This window comes from Apis laboriosa, unplaced genomic scaffold, assembly GCF_014066325.1.
Source record: "Apis laboriosa isolate Shangri-la unplaced genomic scaffold, ASM1406632v1 scaffold40_cov151, whole genome shotgun sequence".
Classification (NCBI taxonomy): Eukaryota; Metazoa; Arthropoda; class Insecta; order Hymenoptera; family Apidae; genus Apis; species Apis laboriosa.
Genome location: NW_025223180.1, coordinates 2,050,077 through 2,063,744, shown reverse-complemented (window position 1 = coordinate 2,063,744; position 13,668 = coordinate 2,050,077). Strand labels below are relative to the sequence as shown.

Below are 13,668 nucleotides of genomic sequence, written 5' to 3'. Positions count from 1 at the left end.
GCCACCCCCGCCAGCAATATCCTCGATGGCCCTTAACGTCCCTCCCACCTACGATTCTCTCTCCCCCCCTCCAACCAACGAATCATCTCCTTCCTTCTCCGATTCCCTTTCCATCGATTCGATCCCAATGATTTTCGACGAGAGATTTTCGATCCTTTCCTCGCGATTATGTTTCTTTTATTTTTTTTTTTTCGATTTCTTTCTTCCTTTCTTCCTTTCTTCCTTCGCAACGAAGCACGATGACCGAGCGGAAAAAAAAAAATATCGATTCTCCAAAACTTTTCCACGTCGTCGCGACGAGTAAATCCTTTAAAGTTTTTTTCCCGCCGTTCAATTTTCCCGGGTGCGGGAAACTTGAAAATTTTATAAGGGCGGGGAGAATTCTTGGCGGATTTCGTCCCAGGACGCGGTTCGCTCGCGTCCTCTTCAATGGGCTCGCTCGGGAAGAGGTTAATGCACAAGGCGTGGATGGAGAAATTTTAATTGAAAAGGAGGTTTGATAATGGATATATGACGCGAGCTTCCGCAATCTTTCAGCGATCGTCGAAAGAAACGTTTGGAAAGTGTGATTGGAACGTTGGTTACGTCGAAATAAATTAGTTTAAATTTCATAACGTGTTGTATTTTTAAATTGGCGTATTACTCGATCGATGTTCTGAGAAGAGAAAGATTTTAGATTCGTGTCAAGGCGAGCAACGGGATATTCAAATTAGATTTTAAAGAATCCGATCTTTGAATCTCACTAAGCTAATTTCCATTTGTAATTTTACGTTGCAAACCAATTACTTTTCTCTTTTTATAAGCAACGTATTACTCCTCTCTTGCAAACAAACTCGTAAATAGAACGCACGTTATATCTTACCAGGATGTAACGAAACACGGACGGTGGAAATATTTTACTCGAATCTACGCCTTTTGCTATTTCGAGATTTCTGTAGACGTGTAAGGAAGACAGCAATATCTCGGAGAGGCGGTCGTCCGTTCCACGTGGCTCGACAGCCATACATCACCGTGCAAGTCATCTCTGTTAGGCCAAGCGATCGCAATTTGTATGCATGCAGTTTGCGCATCTATTAACGCGAGGATTGGAACAACAAACATCGCGGGTCATCGGGTAAGCGTTCGCAACGAAGCGCGCCTTCGCGCGAGAAGATATCACATCTCATCAATCTTAATGCTACCTACACGTCTCGCAAGCAAATTGTTTCGTGTGCGCTTCGAAATGAGAGTAAATAGAAATATGTGCGCCTTTCTTAAACTTATTTTTCTTCTAAATTCTAAAACGAAATGAAAAATAAAATCCAATCGCAATAATCCATCGATCGCTGTTTCCACACGTACGATATATCTTCTTTGATTCAAAAAATGTTTACAAACAGTTTCGAACGTTTCTTGTTTAATACGACGTAGAAAGCGCTGAGCGTGGATTTCTTAAATTTATAATTCCAATAGGAAAATCTCTGATCTCTTCACAATCGTCGCAATAATCCATCGATCGCTGTTTCCACACGTACATGAATATATCTTCTTTAATTTCAAATATTTACAAACTGTTTCGAACATTTCTTGTTTAATGCGACGTAGAAACGTAGAAACGTAGAAAGCGCAGAGCGTGGATTTTTTAAATTTATAATTCCAATAGGAAATTCCAATAAGAAAATTTCTGGTCTCTTCACAATCGTCGCAATAATTAAATCAATGGCTATTTCCACCCATATATCGCTTTTGATTTCAAACAACATCGAAAAACGAAATATTTACAAACTGTTTCGAATATTTCTTGTTTAGAAATGCGACGTAAAAATAGTAGAAAGCGCAAAGCGAGATTTCTTGAATTTATAATTCCAATCTAAGAAAAATCTAATCTCTTCACAATCGTCGAAATAATTAAATCCATGGCTATTTCCATACATACGAATATATCGCTTTTAATTTCAAAGGACGTCGCAAACGAAATGTTTACAAACTTAGAAATGCGACGTAGAAAAGATAGTTCGCGATATCTAATCTCCTCGCAATTTCGTCACAATCAACCATAATGAAATCCATCAATAGTTATTTCCACTCACACAAGCTTCTTCTTCAAAAGAAACCAAACATCTTCCACTTTCACTTTCCACTCCACGCATTTATTAAGGAATTTTAAGAAAGCTAAAAAAGTAACTAATCAAAATTTCCATTTTATAACTGATCCGCTAACTACAATTATTTGCAGCAATTGTTATTATGTATCAAACAATAACTTATCGAAGCAATTCGACTATTAAATATTCCCCATTTCCACACTTTGTCTCCTAATTAATCCGTCGAAACGACGCAGTTCTCGACGCAGTTTAAAGCAGCAAAGTTTCACGATCCCTGATGACGAAGGAACGAACGTGACCAAAGAGCGCGTTCAGATTAGATCCGGACAACCGATATGGCGTGGACAACGAAAACGCGAGAGCGCGGCGTCGGGAAGACGAGAGAAGAGGCAAAGCTGGACTACCGCCTGATCCGAATTTACATAAGGTTGGATAGTATTCCAGCCAAAATAGAACCTTGGAATCCTTCTTCCCTTCTTCTCGAAGGCGAAAGAGGCTGGAGCTCGCGACAATGCCGCCTTAAGCCTTCGCTCGAAGGAGACGGTTTCGAAAGAAGGGCGGAGTTGTATCGTATTGCTTGGTCGCAAACAGCGGAATCCTTCTTTCCACGGGACGGTGGTATATGGGTCACGCGAGGGAGAGGTCTCTTTGGGGGAACAGGCGTGTAGCGTTAATCGATTTTCCAGGCCTCGAACAATGCCTCGACGATATTCGTGTCCGGCCCCCGAATATCGATCCGACTTGGAAAATTCCACTCGACTGGAATAATTCCGCGGCTACGTACGTGCGCAGCCGATGACCACGATTTTCAATCTTCCTCGATGCGACGAATTTTGGGAAACGGGTGTCGAACGGATATAGCGAGTAGTAGAAAAGTATCTTGCGAGGAAATTCTATCGAAAAAATTCATCTTCAATGTAAAAATAGTAGTTTCTTTGAATAGTAAATAAACTCTCAAATTTCACTTACTATTACATAAAGTTATCCAATAATATAAAAATCCATGCATAATTCATTTATAACATATTTTATTACTTATTTAATCATTATTTCTATATTTTATAAATTTCAATATATATTTTTATTTAATAATAAAATTTTTAATTTTAAATCTTTAAATAATTATTTAATTAAATTATTGAATTTTTTAAATTAAAAAAAAAATATTATTTCTATAATATCAAAATTAATTAAAAATTTTTATAAAAAATTTATAGTTTATCCCATAAATTTTTAATACAATGTCTCGCGTATAAAATATATTTTTAAACTGAATTTGGACACGCGAAAATGTCTCTTCGTAAAGCGATGATACATCTAGCATTTCTAGCATCGAAGGAAAGTGAAATAATTCTAAAAAAAAAACGGATAAAAGAATTTTTATCCAACTAATTTCTTCCGGATGAATAAACGTGCATCAGGGAACAAACAAAGTTGGCTTCTCGTGGCGTGTGTTGTGAAGAAAACCAGTGACCGAAAGAGGCACTACACGAGATTACGACACTGCTAATTACGATATCACCAGTTGATATCGACGAGCCGCGTCTTTCCACGTTGATTGTTAACGCGGCACTCTTTGATCCATGAAATACTAATCAAGGCCATTTACGAAATGAAATTTCGCATGAACGTAGCTTCGCCTTAATAAATAGTCCGTGAAGGGGAAATTCTTAGCGTGGAGAATTAAGTCGTGGCACTTTGACAACGTCGGCCAATCGAAGAGACGCTGGATTAACGAGGCTAAATGAAAAGAAAATCGCCTCGACGTTTCGATTTTCTTCATTTTCATCGATAGAATTATTTTACAATTATTTTTGTATAGAAAAATAGAGAAAAAAATTGAATGAATTGATTTTGAGAGAAACTCGACCAATTATATAAATATATATATATAAATAAGAAATATTTTCATTACTTGGAGAACGTTGGATTGATAAATTTAACGGAACGAGCTTGACGTCTATCGTTTACTTTTCGTTGACAATAATTTTATTAATTTTTTTTTTATTAAAAATAGTTTAATAATTCAAATATCGCCAATTTTATTAAAAAAAAAAGAATAAAAGTATTATTAAAAATAATCTCGGAAAGAGTATAAAATGAAAGGTAGGACGTTACTTTCGAAAGAAAAATACTCTTTTCCATTCCCGTATTTCCATTTACGTAATACCCCCGGCTGGGTTATAAGTTGATTGCAGAAGAAAATGATATTTTCCTTTCAAGTATGGGGGGGAATATCATTCTTTAACCTCAAATGATCGGTATCCGGGGACACATTTCTCCGATGTAAGCTTCGCGATATCCGTATAAGAATTCTATTTATATCTCTTATACTCGAATTAGCAAAAAACACGTGTTTCTTCCTTTCGCTTTAAATAACAAACGCGATTCGTTGAACGAACAACAATATGAAATCGTGATAGAATTACGTGAAAGCGAAAATTTATCCCATCATCTTATAAAAAAATCATCTGAAAAATCATCTTAAAAACACGCTTCGTTAGACGAACAATAACAATATGAAATTGTGATAGAATTACGTGAAAGCGAAAATTTATCCGATTATCTTATAAAAAAATCATCTGAAAAATCATCTTAAAAACACGCTTCGTTAGACGAACAATAACAATATGAAATTGTGACAGAATTACAATACAATATGAAATTGTGAAAGCGAAAATTTATCCGATCATCTTATAAAAAAATCATCTGAAAAATCATCTTAAAAAAAAATATAAAAAAAATATAAAAAAAAAGTAATTTAATAATGAATTCTGAAACAATAAATGAAAGTTTAATTCGGTAATTAATATAAAATAAAGATAAATATAAGTGCCAGCAATAGCGGTTAAACTTGATTTATAAGTTAATTATTACTAATAAGATTAATATAAAATTAATATTATATTATAATTAAATTTTTTAATTTTAGGTGAAATTTATAATTAAATAATAATAATTATAATTTTATAATATTGAAATAAAAAAATTTAGTAAAAAACTAGGATTAGATACCCTATTATAAAAATTAATAGAAAATATTAAATAATTAAATGTTGAATCATTAAAATTAAATAACATGGCGGCTTTTTATATCTAATTAGAGAGACTTGTATATTAATTTGATATTCCACGATAAGAGATACTTAAGTTTAATTTATGTATTGTTGTTTTTATAGTTTAAATAAATTTATGATTAAAGATATTTTTTATAATAGTAATTCAAATCAAAATATAGTATATTTAAGATTTTTATGAGTTTCAATAAATTAAATTTTTGGATAATTTATTTTAAAATAAATTTGAAAGAGAATTTAAAAGTAAATTATTGTAATTTCTTTAATTGAAGATAGTTTTAAAAATTGTGAAAGCGAAAATTTATCCGATCATCTTATAAAAAAATCATCTGAAAAATCATCTTAAAAACATGCTTCGTTAGATAATAATAATATGAAATCGTGATAGAATTACGTAAAACCGAAAATTATCTTATAAAAAAAATCATCTTAAAAATCATCTTAAACACGCTTCCTTCTTTAAATAACAAAAACGATTCGTTAGACGAACAATAACAATATGAAATCGTGATAGAATCATCTTAAAAATCATCTTAAAAATCATCTTAAACACGCTTCCTTCTTTAAATAACAAAAACGATTCGTTAGACGAACAACAAGAATATTATATCGTGATAGAATTACGTGAAATGGAAAATTTATCCGGTGAGGTTATTAAAAAATCGTTCGTAATTAAAAGATAAATATCGTAAAAAATGTGGGACGCTAATGGAAAATCGGCCAGTTCGATCGGTCGAACTTTAAAATTAATTTTCATCGGTCGTCCGTATCGATTCCCGAGGAATTCTTCCTGTGGTAACGAGGGGGGCGAGTTTTTCACGAGAGGGAGTGTTCTCGAGAGTCGAAAGCTCATCGCATGTCAGGCACAGAGAATAAAGGGAACAGGAAATAGAGAGAGCGAGATATAGATTAAAACGCGGCCGAGTCAAAACGCGGCCCCGGCAGTCATCCCTTTTGTGAGACCGCGATACCCGTTGAAAACCTCTCCTAAAAGAAGCTTTCAGCTTTATCATAATTGCATCTCGTGACCGGATCTCCTTCGAACTCGGGCTCCTCCTGGGATCAAATTCTCCATTTTTCTTCCCAACTTCTCGATCACGATCGATACACGCTTCTTCGTCGTCTTCTCGATAACGCTTCTAACCGCTTTTAAAAGTTTAAAAATGTACACAGTGTCCACATCAGTGCTTTTATTGTAGCACAGATTGATTCGTTTCCGTCCATGCTACGTACATATATAAATGATGATGGTGAAAAAAAAATATCGATGTCTAGCTATTACTGTTGAACCATTGTCAAGCACGTGCTAATCCATATATTACGTTTAATAACAGCTACTGACAATTATGAATTCATTGCTATTGTTAGTCGCGAGTGTTAAATTATCTAAAAATAGGAATAAATGATTAAGATATCTTTAACATTTTTAGAAAAAAAATATCGATGACAATCTTCGACACCTTTGCTGTTACTGTAAAAGCACGATAATGATAATCCATATATTACGTTTAATAGTGAACATAACTTAATATCGTGCTCTCTATGTTATAAATTCATTACTATTACTAATGTAAATTATCTAAAATTAGGAATAAATAGCTAAGATATTCTTAACATTTTGAAAAAAAGAAAAATATCGATGCCACTCTTTGACACGTTTGCTGTTACTGTAAAAGCACGATAATGATAATCCATATATTACGTTTAATAGTGAACATAACTTAATATCGTGCTCTCTATGTTATAAATTCATTACTATTACTAATGTAAATTATCTAAAATTAGGAATAAATGGCTAAGATATCCTTAACATTTTGAAAAAAAGAAAAATATCGATGCCACTCTTTGACACGTTTGCTACAGAATACGTTTAACATAACTTAATATCATACTATTTCTATATTATAAATTCATTACTGTCATTAACGATTAATGTATCTTATCTATCATATAGGAATACATATCCTCAACGTTTTCAAGAATCGTATTCTCAGAGTATAAAAGAGTATGACAGTATAATTTTATTTCGTAATTTTCACGAGCGTTCAAGGCGTACATCGTTCGTTTCAAACTGTGATTTTACTTATCGACAATGACCAATGGCAGCAGAAACCTCCCCACAGGAATCGATAGCTCCTTTCGCTTCATTGGTTCCCAGAGAAGGAAGGATGTCCGCCCCATCATTTATACCTGCGTGGACGTTAATTCATAGCTCGAACATGCGGAAACATCGTTCCATGTTCAAATGATCCATGTTCACATTCCCTTCCTCGATCGAAAAGGGAGGAAGAGAAAATCGCGCGTAAACTCTGAGAAATTTCCCTAAGAAACGAATCATCCATCGATCGAGTCTTTTGGATCGTTGCCAGCCAATCGATTCTATCCAAATCGGATCCGATAGAGTCTCGTTGGGTGAAACGAGCTCTGGGACTAATACAGCCATTGTCGCGGTTAATTTAATACCCGCGAAAAACGGAATGGCGAGCGCAAGCTTCGTCGATCGGAAACACGGATTGGCTAATGCGACCGCAGGCCCATCGATCATGCGATACGTTTTCGTTTAATGCTTTCGATTGGCCGATTGCAAACGAAACGCTTTTTTTGACCATCGATCCGGAAACTAATCGTTGGAGATTCGTTGCTCGATAGTTTTATCATCGAGCCATTGACCATTGTTTTTGACGGTTAATTCGTTGTTGTTAAGAGTTTATGATGTCGTTGTTGCGGGTTACAGTGTCCTGATATTTGTTCTGTTCGCGAGGGAAATTAGTCTAATCGATTTGGCTAGATCCTCGAATGGTGAATTAAAAATTATTAAGTAATCTCAGGTGGAGTGATTGAAAGAATATATTTGAAGTAATTGCAATTTGTATATTTTTATATTATGGAATCGTCGAAGAGAAATTTTTCGTTCAAATTGGACCAAGTTTCTAAAATACTGGGATGCTATTAATACAATACCTTCACGAATAAAGTAATGTTTAAATCGAATTGACCAATGATTGAACCCACAAATATTGAAAATTAATTATGAATTATTACACAAACGAATCGATATAATTTACTATAAGATTCTTCGACTATATATGTACGCTCTATTTTAAAAATCGTTCGTTCTCGTGAAAAATGATCGTGATTTCGAGACAGAAAGCCCCGAAATGAGGAATTCGAGGCAAAAATTATGATGTACAGAGTGTAAATCCAAAATCCTTGTTTTCCAAAACGAATAATAATTTCGAATGCGTATTGACAAATGCTTTGAACACGGAGCGAACCGATTGCTAAAATCAAAGAAACGTCGAGGGAGAGAATTTCGGTGTTTGTCGAGAATTGTTGGAATTTTATCAAGGATGCAATAGGAAAAAAGACGAAGAAATGAAACGACGAATGGACGGAGGAATAAGCAAATCGAATAACGTGGACAAAAAAAAGGCTCGAAAAGGATAAGGCGTGCAAAGGTTCGACGGTTCTATCTTCTTCTAAAAAGAAGAAGAAGAAGAAGAAGAAGAAGAAGGAAAAAAGAGAAAGAAGAGAGAAAAAGGGAAGAGAACGAAAATGGTAAAAGGGGAAAGAGGAAAAATACGAAACACTATGCAGGGAAAGGCTGAAATATGCATGAAGGGATAAGATACAAAAGGTAACGTTTTCGACGTCGCGCCTCGAAAACCCTTTGCGCATTTGCGAACCGCTTTGAAAAATTGTTTCCTATCTTTGATATCTACAAGCTGGAAAAATTTTTGCTACTGGTAAGGAATTATGAATATATATTGTAAGCATTTTACGGATATCGATTAAAAAGTAAAAAAAAACTTAAGCTGGACGATAAAAATTCGATATCAAAATTATTCATTTCCTGCAATTTTTGTATTATTTCGAATTATGTCCAATGAGTAAGAGGAAAAGCAATAATAAATTTTATTTTCGTGGACAACGAATTTAATAAACAAAAGAATTCAATATTAAAAAGTTTCGTTATTAATTTTCGTGATTTCTCTTACAATTTTCATATTATTTCGTTACAACAAGAAGAAGAAAAAAACCAATACAATAAATTTAGAAAAAACTTAGTAAAGCGTGTCATCGTTAATTTTCAAGAATTTCTTCTACTAAATTTTATATTTTTATTTCACGAGTTGATCGAACAACAACAAGTAAGAAGTAAGGAAAACCTCGTCGAAACCTTGCAAATATAATAAATTTCACGAGTGGACGAGGACAGCGATGCTGAACAAGCAGCCGCAAGGATAATGGGCCGACTTAGAAATGCTACTTTCCAAACGGTTAGTAGTGATATACAAGGACGACGTTGGTAATCGAACCGATGCTTATAACACCGGGGGCCAACCTAACATAAATTCGATCGACTTAACGTGACAACGGTGGCCACCAACTTCCGTCCCCTTATAGCCTTTCTTGCACCGCCATTTTGCCCATACGTCCTCGCGCACAGTTTCCGGCAAACTTGCGAGATTCCAACCGCGTAATTTAACGAAACCGATATCATCGATACTACTACTGTGTCAACAATGAATGATGAAATCATCGACCTGAACTTGAATCTAAACCTTCTTTCTTTCGCGATAAATCTTTTAAAAATTATAAAAGTTTGGAAGGGGGGGAAGAAGATAAAGGAATCCATAAAGATTTTTACAGCGTTTTTATTTTGAGATGTAATTCGAGAAGAAGGAATGAATCGAACGTGGAATATTTTAAAGAAGATAAAAATGCATAGAAATTGAATATCGTTAACCTCGTTAACGTTTCATCGAGAGGAAATGAAAAGCGATCAAGTTTGTTTGAAATTCACACCGCCATCATCGTGCCCCGCCACCCTCCCCTTCTCGCTTCATTTTCTCCTTAATCTCGTTCAGCGCCGCTTCTCCTCGAGAGGAGAAGAAACGAAGCTGACAAGCGTTCAGCGACAAACATTGTTGAACGATTGAGAAAATTATTCGTGAAAACTATTCATGATGATAGATACATATTCTATATCTGGTCAAGCAATTGATGTCTTTGAGTCTTCTCATTGATATCGTGACGTTACGCATCTTCATTATTTCTGAATTATCGATCAAGTAAATTATCAAATCATCGTCGTAAAATCATTATAATACGTATAAATATCGCGTTTTGCTAGGAATAGACAATGAAGAGAATGAGAATGTGAACGATTTTTTCAAGAGAAATGAGAAAAATAAAAGAGAATTATTCCGAAGGAATAAGAATAAAAAGTTGCTTAATTAAGAAAAACAATTTGTTTTTATGTATCAGAGATTCTATATATGTATATATAATTTTTCTATAAAACAATTAAAACTGTCAACGAGCGTTTATACGAGATATATAACATCTTTGGAGGATCGTATCATTGGTGATAAATAATCACAGATTATTTACAGAACTTTTATCAATGGATATGCATAATTAATGTCGCATTCGCTGTCCGGAAGTCTTCGACACGTAGGAATCGGAGGCACTTCGCAAACACATTTCACGCAAACAGAATCATAATTGGTTCCTTTATCCAATTCGTCGCCTATGTGCATCGTCATATTACCGAATTTGCACACTTTGTCCTCTGCAAAACATCGATAAGATAAAATCATCAATAATTATTTTATTTTGCTCGAAACGAAGTAATTTTAAGTTGAATGAAATTACCGATATTGTCATTTGATATTGCTACAGCCACGAATAAAAAGAATTGTTATAAAAAATTTTATTGAATTTGAAATAAAAAAATGTATATATAGGAATACGTTACCTTCCTCGGAAATAGATTTAGCGTGGTCGTGATTATGAATAACAACGTCTTCCGAGTTTTCTGCGAAAACAAGTTCATTTTGTAATATAAATTTGTTTCAGAGTTTGTTACTTCCTATTGAAAGGAAGGTTTCAAGTTTAATAGGAGATATTCATAAACTCACGGCATCTCGTAGCATAGCTGCAATCCGTTTGTGGATTTTGATTATCGTAAAACACGGGGGCGCATTTCTGATATATAGATCCACCGTTTCTGAACAACGGATAGCAATTAGGACGATTCATTTTCTTACAGAAGGGCTCGATATTTTCACCTAAACGTACAATTTTTATTTTTAAAATTTTTTGATCGTTACCTCGTCTCCTCTTTTTTTTGAATTTTAATATCGTAGTTCGATATTAAGCTACTTTCTTTTTTTGTTCTTCCCTAGAAATGTAAATTATTTTTCCAAGAGAATGTAATATTTTTCTTTGTACCTGTGTATCCAGGCATGCAGTAACAATTCAAATTCGGGTCAGATTTTGGGTTAAAGTATTCTCCATCTAGATAAACTTTTCCATCAACCTCGCAAGTCGCCCTTTTTTCTCCTTCCTTCACTATAATAACGTAATCGTAACTTAAATTTAACCAAGCCTCCTCGATTTAATCTCAATTTATCGAATGCTTTTCACTCACGACAAGTCGGCACCGTGTTTGGACAACAACTGTCATGGCTGGATCTGTAGAAACAATTTTTTTCTCCCGAAATGAAAGCGCAATCTAAACTCGCGCATATAAAGTTGGCTCTGTTGAAATAATAAAACAGCGTGTCGTAATATCTCGATGTTTGCCACACGAGTTTGAAGAACAAGCAAATATTTTCTAAATTAAATTTAGTTTATTTCGATAAAATGAAAAAAATCTTAAAACAAAAATTAAATTCAAATATATAGAATTGATGAATTTTCTATGACAAGTCGTTTTAACTTTGAATTCCAAAATTAATCTCGCAGAAATCGCGTTGTAATGTTTCAAAAATATATCTATCCAAAAACCGTTAAAAGTAATTTTAATAACTTAATTTTTAACAAATTAATTTTTAAAACTACTTTTAAGAAAAATACGCAGTTCACCGACGTACGCGTTTAACGTACAAAAAAATCAAATATATTATTTCAGACCGCACGATTAAGAGTTGAAATCACTGTTAAACGAAGCACTGTCGAATATAATCAAACAATCGATTCTCTTTGATTTCGTCGACGAAAATGCACTCACTCATCGTTGAAGAGTAAACACTTGCAGCCAATGTCACAAGGATTCGCGTCCTCGGGTCTCAGCGTCTCTCCATCGCTATACTCGTGGCCGTTCACGTAGCATTTATCTCGTGACAAATTGTCCAGGTGAGTGCAGTTGTACGATTCCGCGCAGCAATCGTTCGGATTCTTGTACACAGGAGTACAACCGAGCGCCTCGTAATATTTCAATACGCCGGCACACTTCGTTTTATCGCAGATCTCTTTTCAGAAAACATGATCAAAGTCAGCGAATCGAATTTTGAAAAAGTGAAAAAAAAAAATCGATTTTGCATATATTTATACGTACGAAATCGATTAGAAAATTGTTTCGAGAGATTTTAGATTTCTTTTTGTCGAAAAAAAAAAAATATATATAAATGAAATGAAAGTTCATTATGTAGTAAAAAGTTTAATAATGATGATAATTATAATTTTCTATGTTATCTAAAAAAAAAAAAAATATTAAATATAAAAATTGCTCGCAATTTATTGAATAAATACCCATCGTTCGAGGAAGATCTCTTACGTTTAAATTTGTAAAAATATTTAAGCGTGGATAAAAATAGAAAATAAATAATTATTTTTCCTTTCCTGGGTCATCGTTTAAAAATTTTACACGCAAAATTTCTCAACACTTCTCCTTCCAACTTTTCGAAACGAAAAATATCGCGTAAATAATTTTGCAAAATCAAACGAGTCATCGAACAACTTTTCGTGTATCGATTTCTCACCTCGTCCCGTCACCTGAATGGCGAACAAGGACACCAGAAGGACGCATTTTTGAACGAACGAGCGTGACTCGACACGGGTGGCCATCGTCTCTAAGCCGTGAACTGTGCACGAGTATCATCGTGCCATCATCGTCTCCCGTCTTTTATACTTTCGACCCTGAACGAATACCGAGAACAATCGAAACTCGTGGAAGTGGGGATTTCCTAGGTTAGTGACGCAGAGAGGAAGGAAACGAGAAATGGCGACGTCTAAAGAATAAGTTAATAGCATCTCTATTATGCATTAGATTATAATGTCATCGAAAAAATGACGATCGAACGGCAAGATTTTTTTCTTTCCATTAGCTTTAGATTTTCAGATAATTTCATTTCACGCTTTCGCCTCAAGCTTCCTCTTCCTTTCTTCCTTTCTTCGTCGTGTTATGTTTTCGTTTCATTAGAAACTACTTAGAAATATCATATTTTGATCTCGAATAAAATATTTTTCTATCCCAAACGAAAAGCACGAGGACGTAAGGAAAATTATACAATACGAAATTAGAAATTATTTTGATTAATTAATTAATTAATTTTTAATTAATAAACGGTTTTTCCGGCATGATTAACATCACATTATTTTCAAACAATCTTCCGTCCGTTTCGTTATATAATAATATTCAAACTAATAAATTTGCTTACCTCGTTATCTTCCCAACTTTTCCACCGTTTCACTTTATTTACCATCAAACGGAACTT

At 34.1% G+C, this 13,668-nt stretch overlaps 2 protein-coding genes across 2 annotated transcripts in view; both read right to left on the bottom strand.

The window, feature by feature from the left end:
- Nucleotides 1-13,668, bottom strand: part of LOC122715930 — a 188,745-nt gene that overhangs the window by 60,805 nt on the left and 114,272 nt on the right. The window lies entirely within an intron of this gene.
- LOC122715915 (kielin/chordin-like protein) lies at nucleotides 10,402-13,056 on the bottom strand. The gene is made up of 7 exons (XM_043938503.1): nucleotides 12,934-13,056; nucleotides 12,183-12,423; nucleotides 11,601-11,710; nucleotides 11,402-11,521; nucleotides 11,089-11,238; nucleotides 10,926-10,985; nucleotides 10,402-10,739 (listed from the first exon to the last, which is right to left on the bottom strand). Exons 1-7 carry the CDS (start codon nucleotides 13,016-13,018, stop codon nucleotides 10,555-10,557), a joined length of 951 nt encoding a protein of 316 aa, XP_043794438.1. The 5' UTR covers nucleotides 13,019-13,056; the 3' UTR covers nucleotides 10,402-10,554.